The following is a 21,027-nucleotide window of genomic DNA, read 5'->3' on the forward strand; positions in this document are numbered from 1 at the left end:
TTAAGTATGTTATGTCAATGTGTAAAAAGAACAATGATGATTTAACTCTAAAGTATTTTTTGTCTGATATGTCTGTACATGTGGGCATAAATGCAGTTCTTCAGGATCAGATGCTTGTCTTCAAGATGTAGATGATGGTAGTGGTTAGCATTCATCCGAAGAGCATACAAATCCTAACTCATCACCACAGCCTAGACAAAGAAGATGACATCGGTTATCTACGTATACCTTATTTCGAATGAATTTATCCTTCAAGTCGAAATATTGCCATATTCAATCTGGATTTCGGATCCGTGCAGTTAACGATGAGCTAAAGGTTACCTCTATAAAAACCATGCCCAACCTTCCTTGTACAGAAGGATATATTTCTGTATAACCTTCAAGACGAGAGTTAACGTCAAGTGGACGATTATATTTAGGACCGTTTCTAGTGAGCAATATGCCAACTCATAGCTTACTACATCTGGTTTCTCGGAAGATCTATAAACAGCTTACCAAGGACGATATCATTAATATGCGATTACAGTTGTATCAAACTCACATTCAAATTAATTGAGTTTAGACACTAAAAATATGAACGACATTTAACAGCGCGTTCAAGCAAACACTGAATTAAAAGTATCCAATAAAAATGGGAACATACCTACGATTTACTTCAGTAGCGGGGAGCAAAAAGTTAATTATTATGTGTTTCCAGAGATAGTAGGTATTGACTTGACTTATCAGATCAACAAAGCTGGGTAAGTAACGAATAGCAAGAAATTTATCTTATGGTTTACCGCTGTGCCAGCTAGTGGCTGCTGATAGTCTTAGGCAATGGCACACTGTTACGTATACTCCTTCCAGGCAGGAGCGACGCAAAGATGTCGTAAGACTGCTGGAATACTTCAAAAACATAATGTGTTATACTTAAGATACATACACTTTCGTTATGGATTCGGCAGCGACTGAAATTTCTGCGGTACAGTCTACGCACGGTCACGCCAACACAATACTGTGTTCGTTCCATGTCTTAAGAACATGTTTCAGGAAGATAAGTGTTAACTGTGCAAATTATTTGCTGTAGTTCAGAAATCCCGATGTTGGCAAATGTCTAGAACATCTCGTAAAAACCAGGAGATCTGATATATGACCTTCGCTCTTCATAACTCATTGTACTCAGATTCACTCAGAAGTACGAACACCAAAGAACCCATTTTCCACGGGTATATATTTATATAAGACAAACCTCAATAGCTCGAAAATCAATGTGGGCCCGTTGTTACCAGAGGCATTTACTAAGCCATAAAGACAAAAATGACACACTTACACGTGAAGTTACCTTAATGCTATCCAAACAAGCACAAAATGCACTAATAGGATGGGAATCTCATGAACATAGGATCATCAAAACCTCCTCAACAAAAAAGAAAGAGGGCATTACAACGAACGTCATCCAATGCTATGCGCCTACCAACGATTACAATGAAGACGTTAAAGATCAGTTCTATGATAGGCTGCAGTCAATAAACGAGGAGTTCCCAATAAAGGAATTCACCATTCTGCTGAGAGACGTTAACTCCAAAGATGGAATGGACAACATCGGATACGAAGACGTCATGGGACAATATGGACTGGGAGAAAGGAACGAAAATGGTCGGAGATTTGCAAACCTATGTGCCTTCGATAAACTGGTCGTAGGTGGCACTATATTCCCACACAAACACATACATAAAGCCACATGGACTTCACCGAATCACACTACACAGAACCAAATGGACCATATCTGCATCAATACAAAGTTCAGATGGACGATGGAGGACGTGAGAACCAAGAGTGGAAATGATACAGCATTAAATCATCAACTGCTGGTCATCAAGATGAAATTGAAACCCAGGAGCACTGGACAACGGGTCGGACAGCATCACAAAATTTTAATACAGCCTTTCTTCGAGATGCTGACAAACTCAACAAATTCAAGATACCCCTCAGCAACAGGTTCCAGGCCTTTCATGGTCTAGTCAATGGAGAAAGCACTACTATTGAGAGCAACCGGAAAAGGATAAAATAAGCAATCACTTCAACATGTCATGAGGTTCTGGGCTACAAGAAGCACCAGTACAAGGATTGGATCAATGTTGTACATTGGATAAGATTGAAGAAAGGAGGAGCGAAAAGGCAGCAACAGCCGAACAAAAGCAGAGAACGTTAAGGCACAAGCAGAATACACAGAAGTTAACAAGCAAGTGAAGATGAGCATCAGAACCGACAAAAGTAAATATGTGGAAGGTTTAGCAATGACGGCGGAAAAGGCTGTAAGAGAAGGAAACATGAGACATTTGTGTGTGTAATCACTAACATTGAAAAACAACGAAACAGGTGAGTAGAACACTTCAAAGAACTCTTGAATCGACCAGCTCCACTGAACCCATCCAACATTGAAGCAGCACCCACGGACATCCCAATCGATGTTGGCCCACCAACAATTGAAGAGATCAGCATGGCCATTAGACAAATCAAGAGCGGCAAAGCAGTGGGACCAGACATTATCTCGGCAGAGGCACTGAAAGCAAATGTAGCAGCAACTGCAAAGATACTCCACATTCTCTTCAGTAAGATTTATGATGAAGGACAAGTACCAATAGACAGGAAAGAAGGACTTCTGGTCAAGATACCAAAGAAAAGCGAGCAAGCGTGATAACTACAGGGGCATCACTCTTCTCTCAACACCAGGAAAAGTCTTCAACAGGGTATTTTTAAACAGAATGAGACTCTGTTGATGCCCAACTCCAACACCAACAGGTTGGATTCTGTGAGGATCGATCGTGCACAGACAAAATCGCTACTCCACGGATCATTGTGGAAAAATCAATTGAAAGGAATTCATCACTCCACATCAACTTCATTGACAACAAGAAAGCATTCGATAGTGTGGACAGGACAACACTATGGAGGCTTCCTTGACACTACGCGTACCTGAGAAAATAGTCAATATCATACGGAATTCCTATGATGAATTAGACTGCCAAATCGTTCATGGGGGACAACTCACCGACTCACTCGAGGTAAAGACCGGTGTCAGGCAAGGTTGCTTACTCTCACCCTTTCTCTTTCTCCCGGTGATCGACTGGATCATGAAGACGTCAACATCTGGAGGGAAGCACGGGATACAGTGGACAGGTAGGATGCAGCTGGACGATTTAAACTTCGCAGATGATCTGGCTCTTCTATCACACACGCAACAACAAATGAAGGAGAAAACGACCAGTGTAGCAGCAGCCTCAACAGCAGTAGGTCTCAATATACGCATAGGGAAAAGCAAGATTCTCCGATAAAGCACAACATGGATCAATCGAATTACATTTGACGGAGAAGCTTTGGAGAAGGTAAAAACTTTTACATATATAGGGAGCATCATTGATGAACACGGTGGATCAGATGCAGATGTGAAGGCGCGAATCTGTAAGGCAAAAGCAGCATATTTACAACTGAAGAACATCCGGAGCTCAAACAATTGTCAACCAACACCAACATCAGAATTTTCAATACAAATGTCAAGACAGTTCTACTGTACGGGGCGGCAACCTGGATAACTACGAAAGCCATCATCCAGAAGATACAAGTGTTTATTAACAGTTGTCTACGCAAACTACTTTGGATTCGTTGGCCACACAATATAAGCAACATTCTGCTGTGGGAGAGAACAAACCAGATTCCAGTGGAGGAAGAAATCAGGAAGAAGCGCTGGAAGCGGATAGGACAGACATCGAGGAAAGCACCCGACTGCGTCACAAAGCAAGCCTTCACTTCGAGTCCTGAAGGCCAAAGGAGAAGAGGAAGACCAAAGAGCGCATTACACCAAGGAATGGAGACAGAAATAAGAAGAGTGAACAAAAGTTGTATAGAACTAGGAAGGAGGACCGAAAAAAGATTGGATACGATAATGCTGGTCGGCGGCCTAAGCTACTGTGGGAGTAACGAGCGTAAGTTACTATGTAATAGTTGATTTCAGGGGGCATTCAAAACAATATTTTTACAGTCTTCCTTTTTTACTTTTTCATACCGTAAATAATGAGATATTGTTCAGTATCTCCTGGGGAAGCACGTGAGTTCTCCATAAAAAGCTTTGGTAGGGTGAACGAATGTGTAGCTTATTAGTCCAGTTAATCTCTTTGATATCCATATTACGTTGATGGCTGAATCATTTTTACAATCGCGAAAACATCATAGAGTTTGACCAAATAAAGTAATGCGTGGAACTGAGAGAAACGACGCTGTACCATTTATTACATAATATATACACATGTTTTCTTGGTGTAAGTTGAACTTAAACATACGACTTCGCGAGAATTTTATTACAATGAACTCAGTAGAATACCCTCAAAATGTCGTCTCATCAGACACCCATCTTTAGTGACGTTTTCGTGCCTTAAGGTAACCCTCGTGCTATTGATAGAAGAAACCAGAGAAGTAGTGAATAGGTCTTTATTTCGATCTTCGCGCAGTCACAGTGGAGCGTGGGATTATCTGTCAGACAAACAAAGGCTCTCAACATTCAATATAAGATAATAGGGAATATAATGCTTACAAAAAGTAAGGAAGTGAATGAATACTTGAACAATACTGTTTTAGCATATACTTGGTTGTTTGGGGTCAGCTCTTAACCAACCAACCTGAGCTGTTACAACGTATCTCATAGTTCCCCCTTTTCTCCCAAATTGTTAAAACAAATTTGCTATTTGCTGAAAGCGCAAGGAATAACGTGTTTATAGGTAGAGTGCTATCCTAGTGATGTTTATGGTGGACCGAGATATATTTAGAAACGTTACTAACTTTATCGTTCCTAATTCTTACTATATTTTGTCTCTAATCCTCCTTTTATCGAATCCCAGCCCTTTTATCATGACGTACAAGCCTGAAATAGGATGTAGTAAATCATCTTAATGGAACAGTGAAGCCAGCATGCAAGTGGCACTATCAGTCTTAAGGGTAACAAGCATAGGAGAGCAACCTATATATCACTGAATTTTCAGCAATCATAGTGGTTTTATTAAAGACAATATGATTTGATTTACCATAACGAGTATATTGAAGCCATCAGCCAGTCATCTCACTTTCCTTTCTTTCTTGAGGCTAAACTCCCTTAATGCGATTGTTAAAGCTAAGTTTCCAAGCAAGAAAATGAATGGGGTTTTATGACCTTGCCAATTACGTGTGGTAACTATGACTTTTTCAACATGTTATTGAATATATCGATCTCACTGTCAGCTCAAACCTATTCCTCAAAGATTCCCCGAATTCAGGCTTAATTCCATTATTAGTACATCTGTGAATGCAACACGTAATTCTGTGTTTTCATCAGATTGGAAATAAAATCCAGTTGACATTATAGGGCCAGTGAAATGTCACTGGGCCCCAGCTACGTCATCTGTAAGTTGGATCACTAAATGTCCAACAGTTCATCGATCCTCTTCAAGTTCAAGGACAACCAACGCGCATCAATTAATTGCACGTCGTGGACTGGCCTATGCGGTGGTGGTCGCACTCTTTTCCTTGTACGGGATCTTACCATTATGTTTCTGTAATAGAGTTCTTTTTGTTATACGGTCATCAAAATAGCCATAGTACCTTGACACGACGAAAGGGTAATCCACGTCAGGTGCTGACCACAAGGTGTGACTTTGAAGTTACTTTTCCGCCACAACATCCTCGTTCAACTCATGTAGGCCCCAAATCATTCGATACTGATCACCTACGGTAGTGATCTACAACATTGCTAGGAAAGACTTTTGAAATATTTAAACGTCAAACGTTAACTTATTTGTGACGGAACCAGAAAATTAAGCTTACTCATATGCAACTGAGCCAGAGTACATCACATACATGATGCCTGTATTAATCAAATCATTAAACTAGTCTGAAAAGAGAGAGAATAAGATCTAAACCAATCACAGCCAATGTTTTGAACATAATCATTATCAAAAAGATTGCAAGAGCATGAAGACTGAAGTGGATCTGGAGACTCTTACCAACTAGCTTCGACAAAATTGTTCATTGTGCGGATTTCGTAGTTCTTTTATGTTTTAAAATTGACCATTTAGCATATGAAATGCTATGTTTCCAGATATTCGAATTCTCATTTTGCGTTAAAATAACATTTCTCGTTCTTAAACTGTTTCACAAATGTAACTTTTGTGAACCTTCCTCTATCGGCTCCTTTGGTCAATTACCAGGCAGTCTTAATTCTGCACCTGTGTTATTGCTAAACGTCATCCATTTCGTTAGTTAATGAATGCGAGTTAATTTTATTTACATGCTCGGTTGTTGACACATCTTTTCCTTTTCTTTCCAAATTTTTCCAGTGCAATGTGACTTCAGATGCTGCATCCTATTAAATTCTGGACGATACGTAATTCTTTCTATCATTTCTAATTTTACAGCGGATAGATGCTAATAAAGTTTTCATGGCTGTTACTGCAATTAGGGGTAGGCATCAATAAATGAAATTTCAGGGTCCTGGAAAATGTTTTGCCGAAGACATTGGGCATTACGGTTTCACTTGAACTATTCGTTGTAATTTCAAGTGAATTGAATATACTCATTGTAACAACTTGATCACTTATATAAAACCTTTAAATGATATGAATGAAGAGGGGATTGAAAATGATTGTAAACACCAAGTGTAGTAAACCATATTTCTCGGTTCGCTTTGGAACGTGTCGAATTTATCCACGAAACCCCACATTTCCAACAAATTACTCATACCTGAAAACAAATTCCATTCGATGTTTGCAAACTAAATGTCATCTGATATATATGAATGTCAAGGTTTAGACTGAGAAGGGCTTATTGAAAATCGCTTGTCCATCAAGATCACCAGTACCCTTAGGGTTGAGCTACAAAAACCATATACAAAAATACATTTAAACTTATCCACAGTAAAAATCTGGACACTGGAGGACTCGGAACCCCTATTTTCCTCGTAGGAAGCAAGGTAGCAAAAATAAGAAAGCAAGAATATATAGAGGTGAGCAGGATAACAAGAGAATGTTAACAAATAAAATAGCAAACCGACAATCACCAGGACTACTGCAGTCGTAAAAGCAGTTGAATATCACCAGAGATACCTGAAATCGGGATCTGCTACCTAACATCAGAAACCTAGAGTAAAAATGTCAACTACGTTTATTAGGCTGTTCAAGGACACCAAATATTGGACAACATACCCAATTAAGAATTATGCGTTACCGTCGGACTAAGTGAAATGTGTAAAGCAAATAAACCCGATAAGAGCGTACGTCAAGTGTGTGAGAAAACATCATCACTTTCTGAAAAACTTATGGAAAGTAGGAAATGTCTTTTCTTCTATTTCCAAGAATGCTTGAACTCGACAATCACCTCCGTCAATGCAATAGAGATTCTGAGAGGGTTGCAGTCTCTAACTTCTGAAATTATTTTTGTACAGAAGGGTAATTGATTCCAGTGAATGATGCATGTTCAGAACATAGCTATGTGTCTAAGTTAATGAAGTCTCTTGAGAGCAGAAAGAAAGACTTGGAGAATTTTCTTTCATCTGATAATTATACGGTTCATTGGTTTGAAAAGTATGGGTTTGGACTCACTGCCTGCGTTCCTATAAAGGTAACTCTTGAAGCTTTCATATCTTCAGGAGGGTCAACAAATAATTAGGTTGCCTAGGCGGGCCGTGTTCTGTGTAGAAAATTCATCAACATTTCTGAGTATGTTTTATCTTTCAGTATTTAATCTGTTAGGAGAGTTTATAGCACAAGATAACTTGGCATCAAGTATGGAGAATGTTGCACTTTGCTTGTGCTTATTAGGTGAACTGTACCAAGGAGACAGATCAACATGGAGAGACTATATAAGTAAAATGTTTCACTATAAAGTAATGTACAGGAACATTGCCTTCTGAGTACTCTACATTTCTGTATATGGACGTGGCGGATGTTTGCTTCTTAAAAGGATCACCAATTATAGGTAATACGAACGTTTGACCTTTGACCTCACCTTTCAGAAAAGATTGTTTCCAACTACTTGTTTATTTGTCGGCAGTACTCTTACTTCTGCCGTCACTTCATTAAAAACCAAACAATCATTGATATCCCGAATTTCGTATTTTGTTTTGATGATTATAGGTTAGTGATCACAACGTTTAATTAGTTAGTTTGTGTACTTACCACACACATTTTGATATTTAAGTGGGATATACTCTAAGCTCCTATTAAAGTTAGAATGTTGTGCCCCCCGGAATAGGCATTTTGCTGTCCCAATTGTTTCTCATTTCTGCTTGTAGTTGTGAATGTTTATCAGACACTGTGATTTAAGTATATGTAGTTATGATGGTGTTTCTTGTATATGTGATCATCATTTAAAAAGTACGGTCTTCGTATGCCAAGAGTGTTCTTCTTGTTTGTTGAAAAATAACACCGATTAGCGGAAAAGAGATAATTTGTTCATAAACTACTTTCAAAACCTTAAACGTTCTCCTAACTTGACGAGCGAAGTGTTTCTATAGGACCCAGTCATTAAAGAAATAAACCCGAATAAGTTATGGGGCAGATTGTAGTTTCTATGGTAATTACAAACACTTCATGTGTTATCGACCATTCACTTGTCAGAGTTATCTATGGCCATCAACTTTTTGGCATTCGAAGTATATCTTGTCTTAGCAAATGTTTTAGTAATATGATAAGATTGTGGATAGATAATACATAATGCTGCACAAAAACGTTCATTAAAGTTTTTACTTATGTTATTTGCAGAGTAAAAAGCACGAATATCGATATTGAGATGAACGTATATGAGAGCAGTTAACATAAGACCATTGTGAGTATTACAATTCAATGTTCGTAAACTAGCAGAAAATAAATCAGTGAATTGTTCAGCCTCCAAATGCCCTGGTACGGCCGAGAGTGGGAAGAGTCAGCTGTCCCTCTCGAAACGCTCTCACAGGGACACGTGCATACCACCACTGCTATGGAATTCCTACTCACTACCTTATCACGGCGAGGGTATTGTCTACGAAATTGAGAGAACGAAAAGCGATTGTATGGCTCTTTAACCGTGTTGGTGGATATGGAATATCCACCTAGAGTAGTTGGCAAACCCTGATTCCATACCAATGGTGTACATGGGCTCCAGGATCTTAAGGAAACAAAATGCGTATGAACCTATTGTTGGTCGCCGGTTACCATGAGATTGCATCTCCTTACGATGCTCCACTGCCTTGTGGATCAGACCTTTATGTCAAAGGCTCGGGGTGTGACTCCATCAGAAAACCACCTGTTTCGTTCCGGGCACCTAGACAGTATCCCAGCCCTCACACAAATCAAATGATTTATGTGGCGCCTATCTATTTGGTGTCTCCTTGTACCAATGTTTATGTGTCTAATTAGTAGTGATACCATCTAGTATCTGTCTGAAGTCATGGGATCCTAACTCAGTCTAAACAAGGAGCATACACTAGAATGCATAGACTAGACCAACGACTTTTCACTTCGTAAATTACCTCCATTTTTTTATTTTGTTCCTCATATTTTACTAATCAAAATTTCACCTTAGGATTTGTTGTTTGATATCGGTCGCAATCGACTTCTTGTTCTCATTTAACCGAACAATTAGTATTTCTTATGTAAGGCATTCATACTCACAAATTGCTCTCCTTGTCAGTTGCATTAAATCAGTTCAATTTACCGGAGTAATTTACTTTTCCATTTTGAATGTAGATGAAAATTGTAAGAGTGTTTGTTAATGTAGTTAAGGGAAACTTGACACCATCAAGGTACCATTCAACTCTGTTAATCAGCAAGTTTTATGGCAGTGTTTGCCATCTAAAAGCGTATCAAAGAAGTATGTAAACCTTGTACAGGCTCTCTACGTGAATACTGGTTGATTTCGAGCTTATAGCGAACTGTCATCGGAATCGATTACTGCAAGGGGTGTTTGTCACGGTTTTCTGCTTTCTCTATTTTTATCTTACTTCATCACAAAAATAACACTCATCGTCTGACTTTCCAAGAATTGACCTTCTAAGCAAAACTTTTTTTGATTTAGAATATGCAGATAATATAGCTCTGTTTGAGGAAAACGCTGACAAAATGCGGTCTTCTGATCACCTTAAACGACAATGCGAGGATGTTTGAGTTGCGTTTCTGTACTTTCATACGTAAAATATTGTTCAAAATCGGTCTATTCCAAACCCTGAAATAATGATAGAGAAATCTAAGTAGTTGGTTGTCCATAATTTCACTTATTTTAGTGGTATCATCAGTCTTGGTGGGTTGGTGTTTGACGAAATCTTACGAATTCAGAAAGCCTGGTTAGATTTTGCTAATTTTCACCACTTGTTGCGTAGGCGAGATATCCATTAGTCAACTAGAGGAGGAGTTTGCTAAGCAACAGTTCGCTCTGTTCTACTTTGTGGTTATGAAACGTGGCCTTGGAAAATAAATAATATTCGTACGTTACACTATTATTCAATTATACGTATCTCCAAACCATAGGTCACATATTTTTGGACAATCGAGTTAGTAATTCTGAGATTAGACACATTACTAGCTAAAGATTGCGAGTGGATGGACTTGGTAGTGAATCTGTATCGACTAGAATGGTTAAGACATGTGCTATGTTCATGCTCATCTTGTTTATTGATTCTTTACGTTGTAATTTGAACAGTGAGTTGCAACTAACGTTGAATAACTTAATAGTTATAAGAACTACTAATATCTATGTAGCCAGTGTATCCACACCTACTGAATTTGTCTGAGGAAAACTTAGTATGTTTGACTACACTGTAATTATTTTCTTGTACACTGCGAATAATACAATAGTTTTTTCTCTCCATCCCATGTCTTCAATTAGAACTGAATGTTACTCATTTGAACATTTAAGTACCAAAAATGTTAATCCTTCCATGCGTCTGTATTATTGATGAAATTCGTTTGATAGGTACATATTGGAATCATTACGAGCTTCTAATTTTTTAGTTATCAACGGTGTAACCTGCAGCTTTTAATGCATGTCTTGTCAAACTGTACACTTGTGACTTCGGTACGATACTGTTTTCCGGTGTTTTATTATTTCAATGTTATCCCAATTATTTGATGCTTTTCATAATTTGAACCTAGATGGGCTGTTTCGACAGTGATGAGTAGAAGCAATTACATACCACATCTTAATGGAAGAGATAAAATTATGTGTCTCATCCCGGTTTGGGACATGATGAATCATAAATCCGGTCATGTAAGTCAGTAAACTGTACTTAAAAAATCTCGTTCAATATTGATTTAAACAGTAGAAGTATTAGAATTTAATATGGTTTAATGAATCCCAGGACTATCCAATGCATACTCTAATAGTCCCAACCGTTGCTGTTACCTTGACGTGGTGGTCGAGCTTACTTATCGTGATAAGCCAACCGGGCTATAATGGCTGGAACAATCGTTCCTCGAGGTCCTACCATGCCAGGCAGGTCTGTCGAAGAGCGGTAAGACCAAAATCAACAAACCCAAGGCCCGAGGGCGAAGTTGTACTGATGACTGCGCAGAGGTGTGACAGCAATAAGGTGTTTCCCTCAGACAACCAGCATAACAGCAATGCTGCACTCCCACAGAGGAAGGGTGGGGTTAGGAAAGGTCGACCCTCATCATGCACATACCTCCTTATTCCATTGATATGCGTCTCCGTCGGTAAGCTCAACAAGTACAGAGCTAACACGAAAACCGCTCACGAAAAGGTCGTGTGTGACTGACCTCAAACAGTTGTCCCTTGGGTACTGTGGTCACGCTCTCAGGTCACTGTGACCAACTCTAACCTAATTTTCTTTTTCAGGTACCCCTAGAAGAACCCTTCCACGCTGTGGACAAGCAGGAAGTGATAATCACCCTCAGACCTCTAGTAACACTCAAGACCACTGTATCCATAATCAACTTCCATCTTAAATTTCTATTATTCCTCCTACCTCGACTATCAACTCTAAACTTCCCCCTAAAGTATCACTATGGCCATGGCCAACGATTCTAGTGCGCGAAACGCTGTCCCCAGTCCTACTGAAACCTCTCTCCAAACTACACATTGGAGCCTTCAATGTACACACCCTATGTCAAATCTGCCATCAGGCCCCCTTGAATAAAACTCTAGAATTTCGTACGATTGATGTATACTGTGTCTCAAAAACACGCATACAAGATCCTAATGTGGTCATTCACTTGACCTCACTTCGCCAAAACAGGGAGCCGACGAGATACACCCTTCATTTGTCTGGCGACCCGACCGCAAGTTCTGGTGGACTTGAAGGTGTAGGCATAGCATTTAGTACAAGGGCAGAACAAGCACTACTAGAATGGATATGCGGCTAACAGTCGCCTGTGTTCTGTCCGGCTAAATGGCTCCGCAAGAACTCGGAAGGATAGGGACACACGTCGTTGCCTTTTCGTCGTTTCTGCCTACGCTCCCACTGACTGCAGCCATGATGAAGGGAAAGATGACTTTTACAGAAAGCTCTGTGAACTTCTTCAAAAAGCGAAGCTCTCAGACATAGTGCTCGTAGCGGGTGACTTTAATGCCCAATTAGGCAGCTTAGATCAAACAGAAAGACATTTAGGTGGGTATTTTAGTATTCCGGCTCAACGAACAGATAATGGTGATCGTCTTTTGCAACTATGCTCAGACAATCGTTTATTTTTAGCAAGCACTAATTTTAAGCATAAGGAGAGACATTGCATAACATGGCGACCATTTGCACCAAACTAACGATGGACTGAAATAGACCATATTGCCATCATTCATCATTGGCGAGGCTCGGTAGAAAACTGTCGCCCGTTCTGGAATACATGTTTAGACTCTGATCATGCTCTAATACGAGCATGCATTTGCTTGCGCCTCACGTGACTCAGAAAAGCCACATTAAGAAGACCCATTAGAGTTGGACTCAGGGGCGACAAGGCCGAAGATGATTTCTACGAACGGCTGAAAAAAAGAGATGGAAAGGCAGTGTCTGTAGGCAACAAAAGACAGCTTTTCAGACTAATAAAAGAAGCCGGAATCAAGAAGTCAAATGTGATTGAGACAGTCACCAAAGAAGACGACATTTATAACGATGAGCGGAACATTTTACCGAGCGATTCAGTTGGCCTTCAGTTACTCTACAACTATCCCACTATTTTCAAACAGCCTGAATTGACAATTGGAATAGGCCTTTCAACTCCAATTGAAGTTTAAAAATCAATAGCTAATTTGAAACGAGGAAGAGCAGTCGGTCCGTATCTGTTAAGGATCTTTAAGGATAGTGGTCCAGTTTTTGCGATTAGGTTGATTGATATTTCAGTTAAAGTCTGGGAATGAGGTGTAATCCTATGTGACTGATCTCACTAACTGACCTTCATAATATGTACATATATATTGACGTAGAATACGCAAATGACATAGTTCTGTTTGGCGAAGACGCTGATAAAGTGTGGAGTCTTTTAGTAGGATTGAGCGACAATCCCAAAATGTTTGGGATGTTTTCCCCTCTGTCCATATGTAAATTTTTGTTTCAGGACTGACCTAGGTCAATACCTGATCTAAGGATCGGCAGTGAAGTAGTCGAACGCGTTGACAGCTTCACTTACCTTAGAAGTCTGATCAGTTCTAATGGGTTAGTGTCTGACGAAATCTCTGCACGGATTCAAAAAACTCGTTCGGCTTTCGCCACCTTATCTGACCTATGGTGAAGGCGAGACATCAATCCATCAATTAAAAGGACGAGTATAATGCTTGGTAGTTTGTCCGGTTCTACTTTACGGCTGCGAAACATGGCCGTTGTGATTAGAGGATACTCGTAAGTTATTAGTATTTAATCATAGATGCCTTAGAAATATTGCTCTTATCTTCTAGGATCACCGGGTAAGTAATAGTGAGGTTAGAAACAGGGTATTAGGGAGTGTTGGTAAGTCAGTTGATGAGATTGTGAATCTTCACCAACTGAGATGGTTGAGCCACGTGTTACGTATGCCTGAACACCTATTACCACGACGCGCAGTGCTGACTAGTGTTGGGGATAATTGGAAGAATGTTAGGGGTGGCGAAACCGAAACGTGGCATCAGTCCATAAAGTCTTTAACTTCTGATCTCAGCCATGTTGGTAGATTCAGACTACTTGTTCGGGGTCCGCGCAACTTTCGTAACTAATGGTTGGAGACACTGGGCGACATGGCTCAGAATCGATCACAATGTCGTACGTGTATACACTTCTTGTCTTCTCCTAAACTGTTAGGTTAAAATTGCTTTGTATCTTTTCTTTCTACGAACTAATTCTTTTTTCCTGTACTATATTCTTATATTCAATCTTTCTTTTATATAATACTACCATTGAAGTAACTAATTCTATGAATTCGGTGTTCATCTTTTTGTACTAATGAGGTGTGGGAACTTGAACCGACGCATACAAAACTTTCCAGGTCCTACGTTGTAGCTGAATGACTGGTAGTTACGAATGGGCAAGCACTCAAGTCTCAGATAAAACAGTGAACACATTCGAAAATATTCCATTATGCAGTTCGAATTAGGCGTGTAATAGTGTGCAAAGTAGCCAGCATTACATACAAATGTTACAGTTAACCTATATGTTGATGAGAGCTTAAATATTGAATAAATTTAGACTCGGTACTGATGCATTCATCCACTTTTGTTCCAACACTTTATTGAAGGGGTTCCATTGCTTTGTCCTCTGTATGTTGATATATTCCTTAAGTACTCGTGAAGTTTGCTTTGGTACATTGCGTTTTTGTTAAAATACCTATTTTCAAACTCATCACTGATTTCACAATGTAATATCAAAAGGCATTTTTTTAAACCTTCTCTACGTGTTCATGTTTTTTACTTTTACATTCATCATGATAATCAGTCTGTATTACAATGTTTATGCATCTCTGTCTGGTTACATTGTATTACAGTATTGGATGTCATTGTAGTCTCTTTAAACGAATGACTAACTGCCCACAGATTTAATCAACAGAACATGTATCTTGAAATGCATAGGAAGATATTGTGCTGTTGCTTGTAAGAATTTACTGTCACATTCTATCTCCCCCTGGCATTAACTCAGTGAAACTTTTATAATCATTTCATACCACATATCCGAAAGTCTAGTTTATGTTACCTCAGCCCTTGTGATGGTTTTACTGTATGAGTTTACTAAAGCTTATCAGTTATCTTTCCAACCTGACACCCATTTCCAGTCCAAGGAATAATCAACAGATTTTTATGTAGTATGAAGTAAGCCACTTTTCACCCCATTTTTACGAACCATCAGTATTCTTCCTTTCCATAATAGTTGTCGTTTTATGACCTTTTATGAGAAGAGGTCTAATGACATTTAGCAATAACCTTATGTTTTGATTAAACTTTTTGCTTTAAAGTGAATTTCGCTTATGATTAATGATACTTACCGGTGTATTCACATACGTTTTGTGTATAAATTTTGTTGTCTTTATTTTTTATTTAGGTTACAACACACTATTATCCTGAAGTAGATGAATTAATATTCTGTACAATGGAGGCATACAAACCTGGTGATCAGGTACCTTTTTTATTGCTGAGCTGTTTTTTTTATAAGTTAATAAGACTGGAACGTTTTCTGTCTAATCATAAGCTCACTAAACTTTACGATGATAGACATTAAACAAGCATCTTTGTGTTTATTTTATTGTCCAGATCAAAACTCATTATAAGTTTACTATCTTGGAAATATAATTTGTGGTCTTGTAACATCAATGCAAATTTTTAATATAACTCAACAGCTAAATATAAGGACGTATACCTGACTTTGAGTTATGTTTTTCATGTGAGGACTATTGATACTATATCTATTCTCGCAAATCAAATTAGAGTGCACAAACCATTAACTTATTATTTAACATTAACTCACTAATCAGTTCCCAACTTATTATGGTAAATAAATCAACTTACAGTGCAACACATATTGAAACCACTCAACTGAATACTATGTTCTTCAATCTTTGTTATAGCTTAATACAAAAAACATGAGACCAAACCACCTCAGGACTTTTCTTTCAAAACAGGATGATTCACTGAATAAAAAATTTTTCCCATATTCTAAATTAGTAGGTCTGTGTCGTGCCATGAAATTATTACCTTACTGAGATAATTCCGTACTAAAAATGATATGTTTATTTCGTGTCAGCAATTACGTTAATTATATTAATGAAGGCAATTCTTCCTATTTCTTTATTTTTCTAACTTCCCTGTTTGTCTATTTAGATATTTATGGATTACGGAAATCGTTCAAATGATGATTTTTTCATGTTCTCTGGTTTTATACCTCAAGTCAATCTGAACAATAAATTAACAATAACTCTAGGCAAGTTCTCATTTTTATACATCAGTTTTATCTATAACAAAATTCGTGCTTATTAGCAGTTTTAATTACCTTTTTTCGTGTATATATTACCTTGTACTAAATCTGTTTGCATCAAATCATCGTATCCTATGTTACTATGATAAAATTGATCCAAGAAATGTATGTCTCATTGATATTCAATTATAATAAATGAGATGTACTAGTGGCTAAAGCATTCACTTTTCAACCAAATGGGCTTTAGATTTTAATCATAATTTACTTTGATTTGGAAAGTTTGATAGTATCACCTGAAGTTTTGCTTAAAGTCGGATGCATAAAACTGTACTTGGCAAATGACTTACATTATTCATTACTAAAGGATTCTCTCGTTAACTAACACAGTGGCTAGAGACGTTATCAGATATGGCTCAGAATAGAAGCCAGTGGCGATCCTGCTGTAACCTTCTTTTACTTTCTTCATAAAGAGTGGTTATAACTTTCTTAACTGAGAGAGTTTTTCTGGTTGTACATTTCAGTTCCCCCCATCATTATTCTTCTCTTTTTTCCCCTTCTTTTATATATACTCATCCTCCCCCTTTCTCCTTCTATTCTCATTATTTTGCGTGGCGCATATGTATCCGGTGCCCTTTGTACCAATATGTTTGTGATTAAATAAATAAATAATAAATAAACTCTCGTTAACTAGTTTACATCTGTTCTTTTGCCTTTTCATATTGTTCATTATATTACACTGAACAATTAAAGGATATGGATGAAATTGTTTGTTAGTTATCATAAGTTTGGGCATCCGGGCAGTATCTTAGCCCTTACAAGAATTTTCTGTAGCACATGTATATATTTTCGTGCCCTATTGTATGAATGCCTGCGTGTTTAAATAATAATAAGAAATTACTCAAAGTACAAAACTAGTTTAAGTGAATGTGTTTTCTACTCACAGTGACTGGAAATATAACCATATAAACTATTAAGTCACAATAATTCTCTATTATGGGACTGATACTGATCATTATTATTATGGTGTACAACTTTCCTAGATTAGTATTGTATACGTGAAATTGGCCGAACATGCTTCATCATTCAAGTTCAACAGATCAAGTATTGAAGGTTTAGTTTTGTACAAAGTGTTTATGTTAGGCAAAAGTTATTCGAGTCAAAAGATGTCACAGTAGTTTTCAGATCTTTTCTCTAATATTCAGTGGCTATATAAACTTACCATTGAATAGATTTCAGGTGTAAACGTTTAACAACCTCTATTCCACAGTAAGGAAAATATTTTTTTCGTATTATTTGCATAAACCATAAAGTTGTTTGATGTTATAATTGTTTAGGTAAAATGTACTCCTTTCTTTCCTTCTATCCTCTGTTTTATTCATTGCTATAACATTCTGTTCTATTATTCAAGGTATCAGTTCTTCCGATTCTCTGGCATTAACACGTAAACAATTATTACAAACCTTTGGCTTAAGTGTGTAAGTCACAAAATGAGGTTATTTTTTATTCGATATAGTCGTATAAATTCATTTTATAATTTATCAATGATGCCTAAAATAATTGATTTAAAACGTGTTAATAAAACTAAATGTTTATTGAACTAGCTGAAAAGAAAGAGGAAACTATCTATTTATATGATATTTTCGTCTTTTTTTCTTCAGTCCAGATAATTGTCTTATTACTATGAAAGGATAGTTTTAAAATTGATTCTAACGGAATTCTTTTTACAGCTATCACTATTCCAGCTTAGCGTATGTTTATTTTTGAATGTCAAATAACAAGAGTCTGACAAACTCGTTATTAATAATAGGCTACTGTAACATGTACAACCCTATAAGTCGTGACACATGAAGTTGAGTTTCATTGTTAACACTATAAAATAATTAACATTTAGAAATCATTTATTAAGTATAGGTTCATGTTTTCGGCTTTAAAATACATTACTTGTGTAGTAGTTAGTGATACTCTCAGCCTAATCAAATTAATGTACAGCCAGGGCTAGAACATCTAACCTAATATTTGAAAGTCAGTCAAATCTATAACTGAATGTAAATTTATAATTTACGTGATCATTTCCGATTATAGTGTGATTCCATACAGGGATCAAAATCTTTTTAAGGTAAAGCCAAGTATTTTTTTTAAGATATAATACTTAATTCTCAGTCATATATGATACAACACATATGTAATACTATATATTCTTACATATGGTTGTATTAAACTTGCTTGACGTTCCATTTCACTACATTTCTTTCTTTCATTTTAGTCCATTGAAGTGTGATTTACGTGGCAATATTGAATCCATGACAGAATTCTTCATATTCTCACGTATTTTTTCTATGGACAAAGGTTAGTACTATCATCTTTTCTCTTCTCATAATAATGTTTGCCAACATATTATTTTCATTTATAAGGAATTCCAATCATTTTTTCCATTATATGTCAGTTTACATATTCACACTCGTTTTTATCTTTTTCTTCTTCTATACATTGCAGATGAACTTAATAAATGTCTCGTAAACTCTGAATCAAATCGCACAATAATAAAATCGCAGTTGAGTAGTTTTGAGTTTAATAAAGAAATTTCTTCTGAATGCAAAGCATTAAGTTTTATGATTAATCGTTTAAAATTATTAATTGCTGCATATGGAACCTTACTGTTAGAGGTTAGTCTACTCTCAGTTTTCTGTAGATTGATTATTCATAATAAATGGATACTTTGATATTGATTTGAAAAAAAAAGTTGTTCTGATGTGTATCGTTTAAATTCTTGTTATTGTGTTATTGATTTTTGCCATAAATCTAGCAATGAATATACTGGACAATTTCATCTCGCTGTACTAATGGGGTATATGTCAGCTTGAATCAGTATACATATATACCAGGTTCTACGTTGAGATTAATCTACTGACCAACCGGTTATGCTTATTCGGTTGACTCTTCACCTCGTCGATATGTTATTTTGATATAATTCTCACTTGAGATATCTATGGAGATATGTTAATCAGTTGGGTTCAAAAGATATTTTTATGTTATTTTTACCATTTTATTTGGATCATATTTGAATAGTTAGAAATCATAAAGTAAAACATACATGACTTAGTTTGACTTGCTTAAAGTTTTTCTCTCATTTGTCTATGTAGGATTCTCCTGAATGGAATCAGTTAACGTCAACTCAACAAAATTGTGAACTGCTTAAACATCATGAAATTAATATCTTACGTTCTAGTATTGAAAATATTCAATATATCATGGATAATAGTTACGACGTCATCAATAATAACTTGCTAGCTGTTTCTATGAACTGTGATAGTGGAAATGTATGATTCTTCCTCTTTGTTCGAGTTAGTTATAATTTCTAAAACGATTCATGACCATAATTCTATGTATTTTGCTTGGTTTCTTTCACATTTTCATAGTAGACAAATTCTGTTTTTTTTTATCATAAATAAAAACTATTCTTACATTTATTTTACAATGCTTAAGTAGGTCATAACAACCTCTATCGCTGATTTGAAGTATTTATTATTTTATATCCTCTTGTGCTTCAGTTTTTCCTCCGACGTTTTATCGTTTCATTTGAACACTTTTCAATGTACCTTTTATTTCTGTCGATCTTATAACCATTTTATGCTCTCACTGTAGATAAAACGAGAATTTTTTTAGATTGTTTTTGTAACGTGGTGTCTTCTGTATCTGATCCTCCTTTAAATACATTCAAATATGTGCAAGCTTTTGTAAAATAGAATAAATTATACATACATCTGCATTTCTGTTGTGTTTTGAATTATGTTTTTTTAGTTTATTTTATTGTTGTTTCAACTTGCCAAATGGTTGTATCTCATACGTTATTAAACAGCGAATTTTATTACACCATTTAGTTAGTAAGTTCAAACCTATTGAAGGCAGCTAACTAGAAATTTTTATATCTTGACCAAGTATTCAATTATAATTAAATCATGTCCCGTCTCAACAGTTGGCCTAACATACTGCCTAGAGTTGTTGATCCGTTTAATCTGGTGGTCGCATTACGACTTAATCAGTAGAAGTCGACCACGCAACATGACTCACTGATCATTTAGTGTAAATATATCAGTAATACAAGAAGTCGACTGAGTCTGAATGAAAAAATCAGCGGTATCGTCTCTCACCAATCTACAGTCCTCCGCTCTACCAACTGAGCTATCGCCCCCAAATGCCCCAGTACGGCCGAGAGTGGGGAGAGTTTGCTCTCCCTCTCGAAATGCTCTCACATGGCCACGCGTATATAGCCTCTGCCAGGGAAGTCCTACTCACTGCCTTCTCGTGGCGGGGGTGTTGTTTACGAAATCGAGAGGACGAAAAACGAATGTCCGGCGCTTTAACCGTGTTGGTGGACACGGCGCGTCCACCTAGAGGATTTGGAAAACCCTGATTCCATACCAATGGTGCACATGGACTCCAGTATCCTGAGGGAACAAATGGCGTATGAATCAATCGTTGGTCACCGTAATTCAAAACCACCTGTTTCGGTTTGGGCACCCGGGCAGTATGCCAGCCCTCACACAAATCAAATAAGATTTGTGTGGTGCATATGTGTCTGGTGCCCCCTTGTACCAATATTTATGTGTTCAAATAAATAAATAATCGTCTCTCACTGTGACAGTGGGGGGAATCTAATAAAACCCATCAGTCCA

At 37.2% G+C, this 21,027-nt stretch overlaps 1 protein-coding gene and 1 pseudogene across 1 annotated transcript, besides 1 other annotated feature; both read left to right on the plus strand.

Moving 5' to 3' along the window:
• The first annotated feature begins 238 nt into the window (after nucleotides 1-238).
• Smp_148350 lies at nucleotides 239-1,066 on the plus strand (annotated as a pseudogene).
• Nucleotides 239-1,066: a sequence feature.
• Nucleotides 1,067-7,243: 6,177 nt separating this feature from the next.
• Smp_148360 (hypothetical protein) lies at nucleotides 7,244-20,119 on the plus strand (the record flags this gene model as incomplete). Its single annotated transcript, XM_018795764.1, has 9 exons — nucleotides 7,244-7,325; nucleotides 7,356-7,448; nucleotides 7,481-7,620; nucleotides 15,485-15,559; nucleotides 16,261-16,384; nucleotides 17,763-17,829; nucleotides 18,618-18,700; nucleotides 18,848-19,017; nucleotides 19,495-20,119. 9 exons carry the CDS (start codon nucleotides 7,244-7,246, stop codon nucleotides 19,675-19,677), a joined length of 1,017 nt encoding a protein of 338 aa, XP_018650044.1. The 3' UTR covers nucleotides 19,678-20,119.
• Between the last annotated feature and the right edge of the window lie 908 nt (nucleotides 20,120-21,027).

Source organism: Schistosoma mansoni, chromosome 2 (assembly GCF_000237925.1).
Source record: "Schistosoma mansoni strain Puerto Rico chromosome 2, complete genome".
In the NCBI taxonomy this organism is placed as follows: Eukaryota; Metazoa; Platyhelminthes; class Trematoda; order Strigeidida; family Schistosomatidae; genus Schistosoma; species Schistosoma mansoni.